Here is a 20,062-nt window from a genome sequence, read left to right as displayed (position 1 = left end):
GAATGAAGCACTGTGGTACCCTCTAACCCCTCTCCCTGCAGCAGTTCCTGTGCTTATGATACGCCTCGACGTGTCCTCTTTCCCAAAGGCTGCTTTCCCCACCAGACCACCTGAGCTGCAAATGTTCTGCATGTGCTTTTGGGGTTAAGCTGCATGCTGACACTGGCTCTATAGCAACAGAGGCAGTTGGTGCAGATGCTGAAGCTGTGCCTGCAGATAGATGAAATACCTTTGTTGATAGTCTTTTTGAAGAAGGGTAAATGGAAGTAGGAAAAAAAAAAAGAGGAAAAAAGCAGGTCAAAAGCAGAGCCTCGCTGAGAGGATGAAAGGAGTTAGAGTTTGTTTCTATGGTATGTACCAGCTGATTAACTTTTTGCTTTGACTTTTGCAAGTTACGGTCTCCCTTTGAGGAGAGTTTGAGGGCTCCCTTGCAGGCATTGTCAATCACAATAAGTTATAAAATCTGTCCTCTGGGGTGCCTTGCCCTCCACAAACTGTTGGCATGTCCCAGCTGTCCTTTGGTGTGAGGGGTGGGACATCCCAGTGCTGGAGGCTGGAAACCAATCTCCCTGAACAGTGGCTATTTCTGATAGCAGGGATATCCCCAGTGAACTTTTGAAGCTTTCTGGTCCTTCAGTTGATGAAGGATCCTTTCCGCAATGATCCAGCCCATCACCTGGGGTGAAACATGCATTGTCAGTATGCAGTGTATCCTCTTTCATCCCTGAGGATGGAACTTGCTTGCACCTTGCTTTCAGTGCTTTTAGAAGTAGCCTTGACTTTGCTTGTGTTTAGTAGTCTCAGGTTGTGGGTCTATTGAAGCAGTGTGCAGTGTGGAGCAACAAACTGAGCAGTTGGATTCAGCTCCTGTCTCTGATCCCTGTACTCTCAGCTGGTGTTGACACAGTATCCATGTCTTTCTGACTCTCTGTTCATGTAACTGAAATGGTGGAACAGTTCCTCTCTCTGTGAAGAGCATCACTTAGTTTTTGGGATCTAGCAGCAAATGGTACTCGATTAAAGGCAGGGTGATGAGTGGTTTATAGAACTGTAGAATGTTAAGGGTTGGAAGGGACTTCAAAGATAATGCAGTCCCAAGCCTCCCTGGGATGGACAGGGACACCTCCCACTAGACCAGGCTGCTCAAGGCCTTACCCAACCTGGCCTTGAACACTGCCAGGGTTGTGGCATCCACAACCTCTCTGGGCAACCTGTTCCAATGTCTCACCACCCTCACAGTAAAGAATTTCTTCCTAATATCTAATCTACACCTACCCTCTTTCAGTTTGTACCCATTCCCCCTTGTTCTATCACTGCATTCCTGAAAAAGATTCCCTCTCTGGCTTCCCTGGATCCCCCTTTGGATACTTGAAGGTTGCAATGAAGTCTCTGTACAAACTTTTTTTCTCCAGGCTGAAGAGACAAAACTCTCTCAGCCTGTGTTCATAGGGGAGGTGCTCCAGTCCTCTTAGCAATATTGTGGCCTCCTCTGGACTTGCTCCAACAGTTCCATGTCTTCTTATGTTGGGGACACCAGTGCCGGATGTAGGACTCCAGGTGGGGGTCTCATGAGTGTATGGTACAGTGGTGGGGTCACTTTCCTTGACCTGCTGGCCACATTCCTTTGCATGCAGACCAGGATTTCCTTGGTTTTCTGGGATGCGAGTGCACTTTGCCAGCTCACGTTGAGTTGTTCATCAACCATCACCCCAAAATCATTGCTGGAAGGGCTGCTCTCAGTCTCTTCTCTGCCCAGCCTGTAGGTGTGCCTAGGATTGCCCCAACCCACGTGTGGGAGCTTGCACTGTGCTTGGCTGAACTTCATAGGTTTGCATGGGCCCACCTCTCCAGCCTGTCCAGGTCCCTCTGGATGCCATCCCAGCCCTCCAGTGCATTGACTGCACCACAAGGCTTGGTGTCTTCAGTGAACTTGGTGAGGGAGCACTCCATCCCACCATCAGCATTGCTGACAGAAATGCTGAACATGTCAGCCCCAGCGATGACCCCTGAGGGACCCACTCTGCTTCCTCATGGAGGAGGTTGCATGCAGCTGCCATCTGCAGGCTGCTGGGTACAGAACATCTGCTCTTAGGCAGAAGCCCAAGGAGCCTGCGAGCTGCTCTCTTTTTTGCCAAAAGATGATTCCCAAAAGGGTCTTCTATTAACCATTCTGGCAAGTCCAGAGGACATTTAATCTCAGTGTTTTAGGAGAAAATGAGAATCCTCATTTCATTTCAGCCATCACAGTGAACAAAGTACACTTACAAGAGGCTGAGATTTGCTCTTTAATACAGTTCAGCCATACAAGCTGTCACTTTGGTCTGAAGCTGCTTGATCTGAAATAGTTGTGGTTCCCAGCTTGAATTCCCATCAGGGTACCCCAAGTACATTGTTGCCTCTGTGCTTTTTGTAAGAAGTTTTTTCCTGAAATAGACTTTTTTGGACAGTGAAGGATTTTATTTTCTCTGTTGTCCATCTTGTTCCTTCATCCACATCTGGAATGCTATGATTACCCAATCCACAGCTACAAAGATAATTTAAGTCTTAAAAAGACAGCAGAAGCTTGTGGAAAGGATTTCTAGCTTATTAGGGTGCCTGTATATTTTTCTCTGTCTAAGAATGTTTGCAGTATTGTGTCATTTTTAAGAGTGAAATTGCCCCCAGGGAAAATTAAAATCCATCACAAAAATGTACTTAGGAGTAGCATTGTTTTCCTAGAAATCACTGTAAGTATGAGAAGCACTATAGGTAAATAGTGAAGCTGCAGAGTCTGTTTCTTGGGCAGTTTAGGGCAAAAGAACAAATATTCTTGAAATCATTGGCAAAGCAGGATAATTACTTTTATTTTTGTTAGAAGTGAGATGTGGTTTATCTGTGTGGCCTTGCCCATGCCCAGTAGAAAGCAGATTACACTAACACCCCTCAGAACTGATCAAGTCTTAAGACAGTGCACATCAAATAGAGGAAATCCACTGTCATTTAATGCTTTTTTTTGCTAATTCCTTAACTAAGGAGGGCGGAAGATAAAAGATTAATCAAAGGTAATTCTTACTAGACTAAGTAATTAAAGGTGATTTTTATGGCAGGATGACAGAAACTGTGACATGAGGGTTTCTTTTAATTCCCCTTCACTTTGTGTGTCTCCCCACTGCTCCTTGCACTGTGCAAGCTCGGCAGGTCTGTTGTGCCATCTGAACCTGGTAAGCCATTACATGCCTGGCTGGCAGGGCTGGCATGGCCCATGAGTTCGGGGCAGTGGGGCAGGAGGTGGCACTGTTCACTCTCTGCTGGCCTCCAGTGTGCTTCTGGTCCAGAACCTCCATGAAGCAGAGGTTCCTGTTTTTCAAGGAAGGCATGACAGAAAAAGTTGAGGAGAGCTCCTTAAAGCACAGAAATTGTGAAGAAGCCCAGCAGGAAGAGGTGACATCCTCATGTGGCAGGAATTGTGTGTCAGAGTCCTGTGAAATGACCATACTTGGCCCCAGTAGTCAATTTGACCAGTTCAGCTGGCCAATACCTCTTACAGATCATCTGATTTGGTGGGAGAACAAGTGCTCAAAACTCTGATAAAAAATAATAATGAATACATAAATATGCTAATGCTTTTCAAAGAATTGTAGCTATCCAAATGTCATGGAACTTCCCACAAAAAATATACTTTGACCAAAGATGCAATGCCAGAAATCAAAGTAGGCAGCTTTATTTTCCTATGCTGACATGTTCCATTTTGCTTTACTGAAGCAACACTCGCTTCCTGCTGCTGATTGCAGTCATGTGCCCTGTTTAAATATCTTCTGGGGAAGACCAAGGAGAATGAAGTTATTAAAAATCTGCATTTCTCTGGGTTCATTTGAAATGAATCATTATTAAGCAATTGTGCCTCACAACTTTTTAGAAAGCGAGTATTTAATTGCTGCTACTCAAATGCATTTTCTTAGGGTATGATTCCCCTTTGGACATCTTTTCTCTTTAGATAATTTAGTTTTTAAAATGCTGAAAATGGGAATAATGCACAATTAAGAATAAGAGTTGCACCACTCATTAAGGAAATGATAGACTACAGAATCATGTTAAACACAGAGGAAGCAGAGATAAGCTTTATTTCCCCAATCTTGTTTGCCCTGACCCTTTGTGGATGCACCTAGAAGTCTGACACAAATTCAGGTACATTTGTGCATCTGTGTATGTTAAAAGGAAACTTGTAATTGATATTTCAGTGTGGATATAGAAAGGCAGGATGACAGAAAAATATTGTCGTTTTTTTTTTTTTCTTCTTCAGGAGAAAATATTTGAGAGTTTCTCTGCTTCTTTAATGGTTTTAAAAAGTGGTGGAAGAAACATTAGGTGTGAAGAGCCCAATAGAAAAGAACAGCAAATTGAAAAGAACAGTTGTAATTGAAATAAGGAAAGAAAACAACTCATAAGGTGATGTGAAAAAATTTGGAGAATTCAAATTCAGCTGAATAGTCTTTTAAAAGGGAGAATTTTTTTCATAGTAGATTCTATTGAATCTTGCAGTAACGCATTGCTTCACTGCCTCTGCAAATTCATTTGTGCTTGTAATCTAAGGCTCCTAAGGTTAATCTGAGCTTTCCTGTGCTACTGAGTTGGTATACAATAAGCAGTCAATTGATTTGTGTTATTCTACCTAGTTTCAGAAGCACTTATTATACCAAATATCTTTTGCTTTTCTGGGCACTCTAGCCCATCTCTGTTGCTGAGTTGTCATGCAATAGTAAGCATCTTATAGTGCTTACTCTCCAAAATACGTCTTTCATTTGTTTGTATTCTGACAACATATTCATTTTATTTCAATTTATGTATGCTTTCTGATCTTTCATGTGTTACTGTCTTCCATATAAAGCATTTTTCACCCAGCTGAGTATTCAGTCCTTGCCAGCTATTTATAATTCACTAAAAGCCCATTTTCTCTTTCACACATCAGTTTGCATTGCAGCTAGGGTGGAATCTGTTATGTATTTGTTTGCTGTTTTCTCACTTAGGCAAATCCTTTCATTCTCACCACTTCCACCAGGAGGTTACAGCTATTTAGCTGGTCATGCACATGGACCCAAAAGTATTTTGTGGAGGTACTCAACTCAAAACATCCAAATTTGTTTCCCAGTATCTCTTTTTTTATACCTTTCTACCTGGTCCTGTATATAACCCAGCAATTTCTTTCAGGCCTTGTGAGGAGTTTTACTTAGTTCATTCAGCCCCTATAGATCCATTAGGCTGCAGCCTAATAAGCTGAAGAATTATAAATGTTAATGAAGAATTCCCCTCTGTGTCCCAGGTCTAGACATCATCTTGTGTGAGGAATGATCATTTTTATACAGTTGGCTATAAAAAATGTCCATTGAATGACTTCTGTTGTGTAATCAGAAATCCCATGATTTGTTTGAAGTTAAAATAATTTTGAAGTTGCCTAACTGTTATTTCAATTATCTTTCTGCAGAGAATAATAATGTATTTTGTTTTAGCATTTACAGAATAAGCAGCCTTTCAAGGCAGTTACACTAAAATTTTGGAAGCTTAACCACAAAATGTTTCAAGGAATGAATCTTAAGATCATCTTTAGCCAGGCAGAGGTATTATCAGACAGTGGTATATACTGTGCTGATTTGATGGCTTGATAAGACTGACCTGAACTGACTGTAGGATCTAGACCAATTAACAGACTTGACTAGAATAATATCCATTGGCCCTTCCATTCATTTTTTAGGTGGCACCTTCTGGCTTCATCTGGCTCATGAGGTATAGCTTTATTAGGATACCTCTTTTCCTGTCATGTCTGCATGTTTCTGTTCCAGCAGTTTGTCCAAAGATGTGGGCTCTAAAGTTCATTAAGTTAATTAACTGCTTACATATTTGTCTGTGTGTGCATACATGTATGTTTGTCTGCCCTAAAAGTAAATAGTCCTACAAGTTGTTGCTGGGAATGCCTTGCCTTAATGTGTTGTGGGCCTCCTTTCATTATTAAACTGTGATTTTTTAGTCTCTGGCTGTGGGTTGGTACATGCTGGGTTTGTTTTCATGGAGGAAACTGAGTATCTTTTGTGCGTTAGTTGCATTTTTATGTAAGCAATATATTCTACGTTAAATTCACACATCCTCCACATCTTCCTCATACTCACCTGTTCTTTTAATTTGGATGGGAAAGGAAGTGTCTCTGGCAGGTTCTGAGGATTTCCACACCTCCTGGGAGTTAATTTTGCCCCCTCTTTAGAACAGGTCAATAGAACTTACCAGGCATCAGGGTCACTGGCATCAGGCTACACTGCTGTGAGCTGAGGCATTCTGGTTTCTCCCAGAAGTGAATCCAGACATCTTTTCAGAGGCACTTAGCTCAAAAGAGGATTTCCTAGAATTTTAATCATACCCCTTCTGTTTTCACCCAAAATACTGTACTTTGGAGCTGTGCTAATTGACCTGATGTTCTGGTTTTAGATTCATGGTAGTAACCCTCAGAGCTAATTTACACAACGTGCTTTGAACTGAACTTGGTAATGCAAATATAATGTCCTATTAGCAAACTGTGAATGGTTCCTACTGGGATTTGTACAATGATTCTGAGTTCATTATTACTGTCATTCAATAGTGTGGATGAGTAGAGGAAAAATAATTAAACAAAGTAGTACTTTAAATCCCAGAAGGAATATAAAATCAACAAAGTCGAAAACCCAGAAGTCTTAACTTGTGTTTAATATATACACTCTGTGGAAAGGAAGGGGTAGGCAAGGGTGTGTGCTAAATACTCAGTGTAGCTGCCAAGCCTAATTGGATGGAAAAATTGATACCCAGTGAATAATGTATTTCCCCCAAATGATTCTGTATTTCTCCAAATTTTAGACTGATAATGTTACATGGAAAATGGCTTAAGAAGTATTTTCTTCTAATCCTGCTTTAAATATAAGTCATCTTCCTAAAGTGTTGCTTGGGGATTTAGCTGTGTGACTCCTGCTGATATCCCTGGAAGTTTCACGGCTAAAATGCACAAACAGCGCTTTGAAAAAGCCTCTTGCAATCCAACACTGTGGAAGCATTTGCTGTGTGAGCATTTCTCATTTCTACAACTTGACCTGGTGTTAGCAGCAAAATCTATGGGGGACCTTAAAGTTGGGAAAATGTTGAATGTTCCTCAACTTTGCCTAAACATGCAGGCTGGTACAAGTCCACTTCTATTAGATGGTGGGCAATTTGTCCCAACATTTAAAATTGAATTTTGAGGGAAGATGATGGAAAAACCAATCTAATTGTTCAACTGACATATTAGTCAGTCAGCCAGGCAAGGAGGCAGCAGCTCAATTGAAAATTATTCTCCAGTGTGGTGAACTGTTCCACTTGGCTCTACTCACACTTGAACAGAGTGCCCTAGGAAGTTGGCTGTAATCTGCTCATCTGCTGCAGACCAATGGACTTTCCCTTGGGCTCAGTCCTTCAGCAGCACCTTTCAACCTGCTCTTCATCATGACTTTTTTTCCCTATTTGACTCCCTCCACTTCTCTTTTTCTCCAGTGGTTTCTGGGCAGACTGTCTCTCTTAAGCTCTTAACTGTCCAATAATTAGACTGGATATCTGAGCAGGAAACCTGAATCGTCTTCTCTATTTTCAGCTGTGAGACTCATAGAAAATTTCATTCATTTGGTGTCACAGCCCAGGTTTGTTGTGGTCCAGCCAGCGGACAATTCAATCTGCCTGTCCACCTTTTCCATGAAGGAGTGGTGAGAAATGGGTGGGTGTTGTCTGTAGAGCTGATTAGTTTGTCCTGAGAGTGTCCAGAAGAAGTTACTGCTGCACTTGCACCTTAGTGAGAAGGTTAAGAGAGGAGCATAATTCTAATCCTAACGTTGGACATTTTGGAATAGCCTCATAATGCTGTTCTTGCTGCAGGTTGTGGGATGTTCTGAAGATAGGGACCTTGATTTTTGCCAGAGTTGGATTTCTGCCCCATGTCTTCAAAACTTAGGAAATTAAAATTTTTCTTTTCAAGGAAAATAATTGAAAAATAATTTAGGTCATGAAGATTACATCATCTAAGCATGTGAAATCATACCTAAAGAACTTCTGGTATTAGAAAATGTTCAATTAAGCTATTATAGAAGAGTCTACATCAGCTATTGGGAAGTTGTTTCAACATCACCAGAATGACCAGTAAAGTGCCCACCAACTGCTGTCTCAGGAATCCTTACTACTACTTGTACTTAAAAGTTTTCTTTTCTAGAAGTGGCTTAAACACTGCAAGTTTGGTCCAGAGAACAAAACCAGAAGTAAAATTCCCTGAGGCATTGAATGATTTACAGCTTAAGTGAAAGAGCAAAGTTGACAAAATCTGAAAAAGAGGAGTTTGAAAGGCAGAGTAGAAACCAAAAAGAAGAATGGAGGAGAAACTGACAGAAACAGCATAGACTTAGAAGTCAGGGAGGGAGACAGCTTGGGTCATATGGCAAATAAAATGTATGAGAAAGAAACTCATAGTCAAAAGTCAAGAAAGAGTGTCAGTTTCAACAGAAATTTCTATTTTCAGGGAATTTTTTTTTAAAGGACCACTGCATTAGAGCATTCTGCTGCTTTGAAGAATGAGTTCACTCATCCTACTTACCATATTGCAATGCAGAGACTCAATATGAAGGGCAAGACCTTTAATTTCTTTCCTTTATGGACATTACAGAAACAGAGGTCTTAGGGTTTAATTCAAACTAAATATTTGCTATTGATGCTGAAACTGTCTGCTTCAATCTAGAAAGAGATTTTGAATAGTAATAAGGCTGGTTTTTATCATCTTTCTAAGCTAAATATGAATTCTCTCTTAAAAAAACAAAAACAAAAGGCTACAGGGAAAAATATTTTATAGTTTATCCATATAAGGGGAAGATGTAGATTTATGCCTGGTTCTGGTGACCAAAGAGGGTATTGAGGAAAAAAAGATAAGAAAGAGAGGGTAGCATCAGTGAAGATTACATGGTAATCTGAAATATGCTGGTGTTTGTCTTCCATTGGAATGTCACTGGAATCCCTTTCTTACTATGCAGTGTAAAGTGGTGTGTTCAACTAATTTATAAAGTGCACTTTATCACCCTGTGTGAAATCTTATGCCTTCTTTTGTGACCACCTTAGCTTAGAGATATTAAAGCTGTTGTTTTCAAGAGCTCTACTGCAGTAGAGTTTTGCACTAGGAAGTTAATAAGAAAAAGAATTTACAGTGTAAACAACATTTTGAAGTCAGCCAATTAAATTAATGATCCTGTCTTGAAAGCAGTTCAGAAAAACATCTGTCCACTCAACAGTGTGCCCTTGTGTCTGTGACTCTGCCCTTCTGGGTGCTCAGGATTAGTAGAAGCACTTAGCGCACGTACGTTCTTGTAGGTACATCTGTTTTGCTCAGCTGCAGTAATTCTCCCACTTACATTGTGTAAATCTCTGCCCCAGCTTTGTGTGTAAGGAGCAGAGAGGCTTTTAAGGCATCACTGCATGTTCATGGTCAAAAGCATCATGTTTACATTGATGTGTCAGGCATAGCCAAATATTACTTGTGTGTTTAATGAAACTCATATGCCGTTATGTGCAGGTTGCATAATGTCAGGAGGAAGCAGCTAGGGCAAAGATTATTAGGGATTAAGGAAAGTGACATATTAAAGCTCTCTTGTCTCTGAAATGACTGCAGAACAGGCTCTGCTCAACCTCTCTGCTGAGCATTTTTTCTTGTTTGGAAGCCCCGTAATTGCATTGCAGAAAGGGTGACTGGTACAGCCAACAGTGGTCAAATAGTTTACAAAGAGTTTCTGAAAAGTTCCGTGTATGTGGGACACTGCTTCTCTGTATCATGGTCTCATTGTCAGCTATTTTCTAAAAAAGAAATTGCTGCTTCTCTGAAGTTTCAAGACCTGTTCTAGATCCTTGGAGGGAACAGCAGCACAAACAATGTAAGCTAGTGCTATTTGCAGATATCATTTGTAAGCCTTGGTACAGGAAGTCCCTGCTTTATTTGATGTCATTTCAAGGTTGTTAAAAAATAGTTTGGAATTCTGAATATTCTTTCTCATCACTGTTGCAATTTGTACTACTTCTAACCTTCAGTAGATACCTTTAAGCTCCACTTTGCTGTCTCTAAAATTATCTGAAGGACTGATGTCTTAGTAGCAATTTGTTCTGCTATGAAGGTGTTTGTGATTTTCCTTTGTCATTGATAGCACTGGCTTTTTAAACACTTTCCCCCCTTTTTTTTGTTGCTTTTCAAAGCTCTTATGCTTGTATGCTGCTCTCCCTTTAATCTCTTTTAATAACCAGATTATACAGCAGCATTTGGTGGCAAATTCAATTTTTCTAATTTTTTTTTTCTGTGTTGCAATGATGTGGTTTTCTTCTATAAAGAAGTTTTGAAGACAGTTTATGCAATAATTAATTGTATTTGTTGAAGTAAAAAATATATTTTATCCTCTGACTTAGGGTTGTCTCTCTCTGTGGGTGCCTGGGTTCTTGCTAATTTATATGGCCTGACTAGCAAGCATGTTGAGATAGGAAAAGAATAATCAGCAGCATTAAGACTAGCATGACATTTTGCAGAATCCTTTTAGAAAAGAATTTCTGGAGAGGTTAGAGTGAGAAAAATCTTTGGTCATCTTTCCTTTGTGACCTTAAATTAAAAAGCCAAAGTGGGTTAGTAATTTAATATAATTTTTTTAGTTGCAATTTAGGTACTAAAGCACTAGGTGTAAGACTGCACACGTGGAAGTTCAGCAGAACAGCCGCCTGAAACCAGCTCCTGTGTCTTTTAGAAGCCTTGATGTTGTTGAATGGCTGTGACATGTCCCATGGTCTGTGGATCATCCATATTAGCTGTAAAGTATCCTCTTAAGCCAAAAATTGAATTGTGATTTCACTTGTTTTATAGTTTGTCTGTCAGACAAAAATGTTTGACCTGTTCCTGCCTTTCATAACATAGGCATTAGGTGTTGTCAGTAATTGTCATGGAGCTTAGTCTGTGCACAAAGCCTTAATTGTTCTCTGTTGTTTGTCTTGGATATCTGTATAAAGGGCTCATTCTGGGTCTTTTTATCTTATCTAACAGTGTTAAAATAAATCTTACTTCCAGGAAAAACTTATGGCAATTCAAGTAACGAGTTTGAACTCTTCTGGTGCCTTTGCACATGTTGAGTCTGGTTGCCTTGTTCCGGTGAGTAATGATTTCCAGATGATGTCTTGTGGCTGCTGACAATCTACAGAGGACAAGCTGGACACATGGCTCTCTCCTTGATGTTCAGGCTTTGCTTTGTGAGGAGAAAGGAAAAAGGGAAATTTTTTTTGTTGTTGTTGGAGCAAGGAGGCTGAACAGATGATCAGCAGAAGATTGAAGTAATAGGTGGCAAACAGGCAGAGAGGAGAACCAGGTAGGAGAAAATGTAAGCAAATTGCTCTCTGAGACCTCTGCCTTCCCCTTCATTCCTCTCCAGTTGCTTAGTAAAGAATGCAAGAGAAATAAGAATAGAAAGTGAAAAGAAACTTTTCTCATGGGTTTTGGAAAAGAGGTGATACTTTCAATAGGTTAATAAGTTGTGTAACAAAGTGTAAACAATGATTCTGGCAGCTGCAGAGAAGCAAGGAAAACACAATTGTCCTATCCATGTGATGGAATGAGAGAGAAAAGCTCAACCTTCACTTTCCCATAGGAGAGTTCAGGAGACTTCATCCCCTGATGATGTTATCAGTGAAGATCTCCAGCATTCTTCCAGAAGTGCTACTATACAGTCACTCTGGAGCTAGAAATTGTGCATGAATCCATGTCCTCTCTAATTTTAAATAAAGTTAAACCTGTCTGCAATGAAGAAAGCCTTTCTGGGGCAAGTTGGCTTATTTGTGTTAGCAGTGTAAAGGAGAGTTTGGTTTGAGCTCAGATTTCCCTGAAGTGAGAATGTTGTCATCCAGTACCAAACAATGAAGTAGGAATGGTTTTCTCCCTGGTTTTCTGTAGCCAATTTAAAATTCCACTTAGTACACTCCAATCATTTGTGGAAAAGTAACCAAACTTGTGATAGGGGATGTGCACCTAGCCTGTAGTTACTACAGAGGTGGTACATGCAGGGGAGAAGTTGGAAGGCCAGGAGGCTGCTTCCAGACCTGGGGCTGCACAGGTGGGTGGTCTGGTGCTATTTGCTTTGTGACTCTCCCTACTCTTTATATAGTCTCTTAAAGTATCAAGGCCAATCTTTTTTTCACATTGTTATGAGCTCTGGTGACTGCTGGGCCTACTGCCCCTTCAGTTTAAAATCAGTATGCTTGCTTTGATACTGTGTAATAAAACAATGCGTAAAATTTCAGCTGTTTTTTTTTTTTAAGGTAAATTATTTACTGAAAGTAATTTGCCTCCTTCTGCCTGCTGTCTCCCACATGTAGCATGGAAGGAATCCCTGTGTCAGGTTTGACAGATTTTGCAGAAATTTGAAAGAAACCTTTTGAAAGAAACCATGTGAAAGTATGGTAATTCTCTTGAATGTAGGCAATTTAATCATCACAGAACTTGAAGGGTCACCTGTCTTTTTGGATGAAAAGTACTGCATGCAACAATGAAGGTTCAGGAGACAGATTCTGGGAATGTCTGTTTCTCAAATGTTCCTTTCTATGCAGGGTGGTTTTTCCCTGCTCCTTGTCACCTCTGCAAACCTTTTATGCCTTGCTCAAAGACAGAATTGTCAGTTGTTATAAGCAGAGCTGCTGGCATCTCCTGTCATTTCTCTTTGTAAGATCTATTTTCTGGTTTTTATTTCTTTGTTAAACTTCTGTTCATTCTGAGATTTTCCATAACTTACATCTGCCTTGACATCTAACTTGAGAGCAGAATGTGGCTTCTCTGTTAAAATCAGTGTCTTCTGTGTGATCTGTGTTTAGCTGTAATTTTTTGCATCAAAGCCAAGGTGCCACTTGCCTTATCGCATGCTCAAAATCATTGTTGCACCGAGGTCTACAAATTAAGCCATCTCTAACTATGCTGAGAACTTTGACACAAGCAGAAGGAGCATTTTCTTTGACTACTTCTGTTATGTGTAAAATACTACCATCTTTCCAAATGACCTGGAAAAACTTGGCCAAACTTGGCTGTGATGTGGTCTCCTAAAGAGAGGAAACTGTTTCTTCTGGACTTGAAGTGTCCACCCATTCCCAGCATGTCTGGAGGTTAGACTAGGCTTCCTCCTGTTCAGGATGTACCAAAGTGCTAGGGAGAAGTTGAACAGTAGACACTCTGTATCCACAGCTCCAAGGGGAACTTCCTGAGGAAGGCGAGTTGTTCACAGTTTCAGTCTTTTCCTGTTTTAGGGCAGTATTAGGGCCAAAATGCTATGCTGTCCTGTGTTCTGCCAGTTTTGTATTTCTCTATTACTTGTCATAGCTTTTTATTACTTCCCATATTTTTCCAGAGTTAGAGGGTATAAAGTGGAGATATCCTACAAAATTTTAAATGTGAGAGTGAGCAAAGTATTTTAAGACAGTGATGCTCCAGATGGAACCTTTGGTTGTTTGCTTCTGTCAGAAGTGCTGCCCTGTGGTATCAGAGCAGTTGACTCTCTATTGCTGGAGAGGAAAGTGATGCTGATGAAAATCTTGACATGGACTCTGTCCCTCTGAGAGCTCTGAAAACAGTGGAGTGTCATTTGACAGTGGATCCCTGAAAGCCCCCTCTTCTCCTGTGGGATGGGGTTATGATAAGATCAACATTACTGAATCACCCAGCTGTTGTTGCAGACTCTTTCCCGTCCAGAGGGACTGAGACTGTCTAGCAGCCCTGCTTGGTACAGCCCTGCTGCATTCACAGATCTCAGTCCCAACAGAACTGCTGCTTCTGAGTGCCTGGCGGGGCTATGCCACTGCAGAGCACAGCTTTCCATTTCTGTGGCAGGACAGTATCCTATTCTCCACGCCAGCTGCTTACAGAAGGAGGGAAAAACCTTGTGGTTGAGTTATGGAATCATCTCCAATTAGGCAGAGAATATTTTCAACTCCATCAAGTAAGATTGGGTTGTGTCTTTAAATGTTTGGCTTTTATTTCTTAGATGTTCAGTACAGATGTTTGTGTTTCCAGTTCACCTTTATGTAGTGTTTCTAATTGCAGAATAGCCAGTCCATTTAGACTCCCAAATCTTGGTCACCTCATCTCTGGTGGCAGTAGTTTCCTCAGTTATTTTGTGCTGTTCTGCAATGTTATTCAGAGGATTAGCACATTTCTTAGAACAAACCACAATTACTGGAAAAGACAGGTAATAACTACATATCTCAGTATTTACTTCATTACTGGATGACAGGGAACCAGCATAGAATTTCATTTGCCTTTTTAAAGTATTTACACTTTTTAAATGAACCACTTATTTTTGTGCCTTTAATCCTGACCTTTTCTGTTCATTCTACTTGAGATCCTTGAGAACAATGCATAAGAGAGTGGCCATTGTTCTTCACAGAGCTTGTTCTTTGGGGTTTTTCCTGTCTGTCTGCAGGATGCAAAATTCCTTACCATTCTGTAATCCAAAATCTTGTTACTGGGACTTGATAAATCATCTTGACATGTAGATGGGCAGCTAAGATGTCATCTCAAGTGTCACTCTTTTCAAGTGAACCTTTAAATATATCAAAGCCATTCTTCAGTTTTTCAGACCCCAACTTCACACATTAATGTAGTACATCTTTCATCACAGGAAAGATCAGGATGATTTGCATAGAATAATTTTCTGCTTTCATTTTGTCTTAGTATTAATAACAATTTTTACATTAAAAAAAAGTATAGTGACAGGAGAAGCAACATGTCAGCCTTGTTCACACCTAATTCTGTCCTCAGATCAATAATGTGTGTCTATGCAGTTTTTAAAATTTTTATTCCTAGATCCTTAAGTCAGGCAAAAATGTCATTGAAGCCAGTGGGAGTTTTACTCTACCTGATATAATATTTGAGAAGGAACATTATGCTTGTGGACTGGAAAGGCTAATTTTGTAGGTATCAGGCTTGTCATGCAGGCAGGTAATGTCTGGCAGTTCTTTTTATGTTGGGTGTTGATGTAGGAGCTATTGCATTTCCTCCAACCTTTAATTTTGTGTAAAACTATGTGTCATTATTCATCCACACTGTCTAGCCATAAAAAAAAAAAAAAGAACAGGAAAAAGAAAAAAAAAAAAAAGAAAGAATATCTTCTAGGATGGAAGGATGGAAGGCAAAAACTTTACTTCAGACTTTGTATCTCTTGGACTCGGTGAATGACTTGTCTGGTAAAGAACTACTGATCTGTGAAAACTACTGTGATATTGACTACTATTTTTTAAGACCCTTACTCGATTTTAAAGATTTATTCTTCTGAATTGCCAACCATTTACGTCTGGAGCATCCATATGAACACTGCGTTTGAGGTATCTCCAGTCAAATACTCAGGTTTTATAAAGTTTTAGAAAATATTGATCATAGAATCAAAATCTCTTAGTCCATAGGTCTTTTTAAGTTCAATTTTGAGGACCAAAGAATAAGAGACTGAAGAATAAAAGTAATGATACGCTTTCATGTGCGGGCTTGAATATTCCCTGTAAGTAATAGAAATAGCATTACCCCACTGGGGCTCTTTTCAGATGAGAAATGACATGTAATGATATTTTAAAGGAATGCTATGTGGGTTAATTATTGAATGATATCTATGCAGCATCTAAAATGGCAGATTTGCATTCTGTAGCAATTAAAAGGCCACCACAGGAGCTCACTGCTGCTTCTCAGTCCTGTCTGACCAGAACTGATTCCAAGACTGGACTTTGCTGTAGTAAGAAGAAAGGAAAAATTAAGATAAAATAAGGGAAAGAAATGCTGACTCACTTTCTTCAATTAAGACTTCACAAGAGAAGTTTATTTTTAGTCTTAGCAAATAACCAGGTGTTCTGATCTTCTGCGAGTATTTATACTTCTTTATTTTAATAGAGAATTTATACTTCTTTATTTTAATAACTCCCCTCAAGGCCAGTATAAGCCAAGCATGTAAATCCCAGAGAACTGATGGAAAAAGGCAACCCCATTGACTTAAATGTAAAAATAAACCATTTGGCATGCAAAGAAGAATCTCATAAATTATTATTTATTTTCTTTCTCTGTCATCTAGTACTTTCTTGGCCAGATTGAAAGCACATACAGTTTCCTGTTTGCATTTTTTTGCTTTGAAGTGATGGTGAATAGATCAATTAAATTAGAACAAAAAATCTGCTAATCTGTTGCTTGTCTTCTATTTCAGTGGATGATCTAAAAGGCTGAAAGTATTTGTTGCAGTGCTGTCTACAGCTTGTTGCAAGGGAAGTAACCTTAATCAGATTTTTAAGATATGTTTTCCTTCCAGCAAAATCTCCAGGTCACAGCTTTTCCAATTACACGGAGAAGAAGGCAAGGAGACAAAGCTAGTCTGGGGAGCTTTCTCTTTCAGCAGCAAAGTTTGCATTTCTTTTAATGTAGTTAAAATGTTTGACAGGAGAGAGTAGAGTTTAGTGATGTGAGGTGATTTCCAAATGAGTGTTAGCTTTTTGCTGACCTACTTTTGACTAGTGGTGTATTCTTGCCCATTACTTTTTGTCATTGAATAATGCTGATATATTAAGCTGTGTGCTTCAAGGGCACTGTAAAATTGCATGTAGGGGCAGGACTGAACTGTGAAAGTGCGAATTACTCTATCAGATCAAACCCAATTAAAAAGTGACAAGCGCAGCAGGAGAAATTGAAAGCAAGGTTTATCTTTCATGTAACGTAAGAAGTCACTATATTGGTTAGAAACAAAGTGAGTGTGAAACAGATTCTCCACCTCTTCTCATCCCTCTCCAAAAATTAATAATATCTGCTGACTTTATTATCCAAAAGAATAAGCCCCTGAGTTGTAACAGCTCATGTTGAAGGACACTGTGACAATGGCAAGAGAAGGGAAGTACAGCGCCTGAACACCTTGAAGCTATTTGCTAACAAAGAGTGCACTGGGCCTCAGGTCTGCACATTTGGGAATTGATGGATAGGGAGTTTGCAAGAAGTGGTGGCCATTTTTATAAAGCTCTAGTGTGTCATTAAAGAAAGACTGGCCATCTTGCAGGCTTTCCACAGTTCTACAGGAAGTGTAGGAATAAAAGCATGGTAAGGAAACGGTGAGCTTTTACTAAGCACTATAGTTGTTACAGAACTGCTACAAGCTAGAGAAAGTTATTTAGTCTCCAGTGCCATTGCAGAAATCCTTATAAACCCTTTTGCATAACATCCATCAGCACTCTTCTAATGAGTAATTGGGCCTGTGAATGTATAAACTAATGCAGTCATCTATGTACAATACAATATTGCAGAATCCTGCTTCCAGACTATTGGGGCTGTGGTGGGTTTGGGTTTTTTGATTGTTTCAGGTTTTTTTGTTGTTTGGTTGGTTTGTTTGTTTGCTGATCTAATAAGCTTGTATATCAAGCAAAACAAAACAAACAATGAAAAAGTAAATCAGCCTTGCAAAATGTGTTCTATACTTGCCATTGCATTGCCGACAGCTTCAGTGATGTGTGACTGCTGTGTAACCTGGTGAACACTGCCTTCTGCAGACAGTCGATGTTACACTGACCCTGATGCTTGCTGCTAATGGTATTACCTCAGTGAACTTCACTGTGTGTGAACTTTAGCACAGCTGATTTGGCTAATGCCGAGTTTTCAGGCCAGGCTTTAGTGGGTGACATTCGAGTTTGAGAGGGAAAAAAACCCAACAAACACAGAAGGGGAAAGCACTTGTGTGTAAGCTGTGCTTGGAGCTGTCGTATTGTAAGAAGGTGGGGGAGATGAGTGGGTAAACTCACAGGGTATCTGACCCATGTAGCATGTTTTTCCCATAAAAACAATGATGCTCTGTAGGATGCCTCTTCATATAAAATATATATTTGATGTACAATGAATTAAGACTTTAAAAGTGACCAAGTGATTTACAGTCCTACTGGAATTGGACTTTGCAAGCAGCTGTTAGGGAGGGGGGGAAGAAAAGTTGTCATATTATGGAAATGGTTGTTATCTAAAAGCCTCTATTTTCCTGCAAGAGGTTTGCTTTCTACCATTGATGAAGTAGCAATGGTCATTCAAAAGAACAGCTTTGTTTTTGTGTGTTATGATAAACGGTCTTTTGGAATGCCTTCTGGATGAAGAAGTTGTAGGGACTCAGAGAATGTCTAGGTCTGAACTTTAAAAACAAACAAACACACACACAACTGTTCCCCCAGACACCAAACCACAAAAAACCTCAACGTAAATTTCATAACAATCTTGAGTGGTATTTCTTTTCATTCTGTAGTGTTTTGATTTTATCAGAGAAGTTTGATACAAGACTGATAACAATTTAAAGGACTGTTGTGCATGGACTGATGCATTTGTTAGGCTGGCTTACTTCTAAAGATAAAGAGGAGTAATGGGTACTGCATGGGTAATATTTCTTTTTTTGTGGGGATGATTTCTGTTAGCCATCATCATCTGTTTTTTATTTTGTCAAGAAGAAGCTTCTACATACTGTGTGTTTGTTAGTCTCAACATTTTCTGGCCCAACCGAGAGGTTAATGCATTTGTTATTGATCTATTATTATAATATAGATACAAAAGACTTTCAAGAAAAAACGGAGAAAACACCCACACTGCAATTTGAATGTGAAAAAGATTAATGAAATTCTTATTCCTAACTGACATGTGTAAAGTAGGTGGGTAAGAGATGAGTTGGTTTAAAAAAGGAAAATCCCCATAGAACTGTACAGTTATATCATCAACTAATTTTGGCCTTTATTTTGCAGTGACCAGTGTAAAAGAAAATGCTGAGAAGTACATGGAGATTCTGGAGGATAAACTACATAGGTAAGAATGGTATCATGAAAACCTTTGAAATCTTAAAAATGCTTGTACACACAGCATTGATATACATAAAATTGTTAAGGAACTGGCATTAGAATAATACCAAAAATAGTTCAAAGTAGGAAATACTGTTTGTGTTAAAAGCTCTGTTCATGGCTGCATTCAGCAGCCTGGCAATGGGTGCAGGTGAAAGAAAGAATCACTGTGTTCTCCAGTGCAAAGGGCTGCTCTTGAGCAGCAGTGGTCCAGCCTGAAGTATTTGGGATATGACAGCTGGGTGAAAAATCACCCTTCCACTCCTATGCAAAAGCCAATACTGAGCAGGGCCAAAGAATCCCATAGCAGAGTTCTGGACATCTTTAGCAAGTAATGACAGTCCATACAACAGTTTTGAAAAAAATGCCAGTTTGGGGTATTGCAGAGAGCAAATACAAACCAAGACAACAATAGAGATATTTTAAGAACTGAATCCTAAAGCAGAATTTACAGATTTTTATGCCTTTGGTTTTTGAAGCAAATGCTAACGTTTCTACTTCCTTCTCTTGCTGTGTGAAGAGGGTTCTAGGTGACCCCTCCGACTTTAGGATTCTCCTTGAAATATGGTTAGCAAATATTACAGTGCTGTTGTAATGGAATCTTCTAGTGAGTGAACTTTGCCCTGAATGAATATATTTTTATTGAAAAAGGCTTTCATGGGTTGTAATTGGAGTTTGTGTCTTAATAAAATGTAATCCACCAATTTCCATTTCCATTACTGAGCAGATGTAGTTAATAAATTGTTACCCTTGCTATTTTTTGTTGTATTGATAAAGAGAGGGTTCTGTGTATTTAGTTTTGCTCACTCATACTTTTGAATATAGAAATATTTATTTTATTCAACTCGTAAATTTAAAAGATATTCCGATCTGAATGAAAAATGATGGAAGCAGACCTGAAGATCAAGCTTTGTTTCTGTGTGCTGCTTAACCGTCTCTTAACATATTTATTCCATAATAATATTTTATTATTTATATACTTCAGTCTATAAGTTTAAGACAAGTCATAAGAACTTTGTGTGCTGTCTTTTTGAAAATCGTACTCTTTATTAAAAAATAAAGTATAGCGACATGTTTTGATGCTTCTAGAGTGTATGGATTTAACTGACATATCAGGCTCCCAAAAGGATGTAAATTTCTCTTAAAGTGTTAAATACTTAGAGAAGCTGTATGTTTGTTTCTC

General features: G+C 39.4%; 1 protein-coding gene across 1 annotated transcript in view; it reads left to right on the top strand.

Moving 5' to 3' along the window:
• Positions 1-20,062, top strand: part of DISC1 (DISC1 scaffold protein) — a 132,965-nt gene that overhangs the window by 70,772 nt on the left and 42,131 nt on the right. Inside the window, 1 exon segment of the mRNA XM_041485507.1 lies at positions 18,787-18,847. Coding sequence (XP_041341441.1) covers positions 18,787-18,847 — 61 coding nt within the window.

Source organism: Pyrgilauda ruficollis, unplaced genomic scaffold, assembly GCF_017590135.1.
Source record: "Pyrgilauda ruficollis isolate IOZ18807 unplaced genomic scaffold, ASM1759013v1 scaffold70, whole genome shotgun sequence".
NCBI classification, from domain to species: domain Eukaryota; kingdom Metazoa; phylum Chordata; class Aves; order Passeriformes; family Passeridae; genus Pyrgilauda; species Pyrgilauda ruficollis.
The sequence above is the reverse complement of the archived record's forward strand: the minus strand, read 5'-3'. Positions and strand labels throughout refer to the sequence as shown.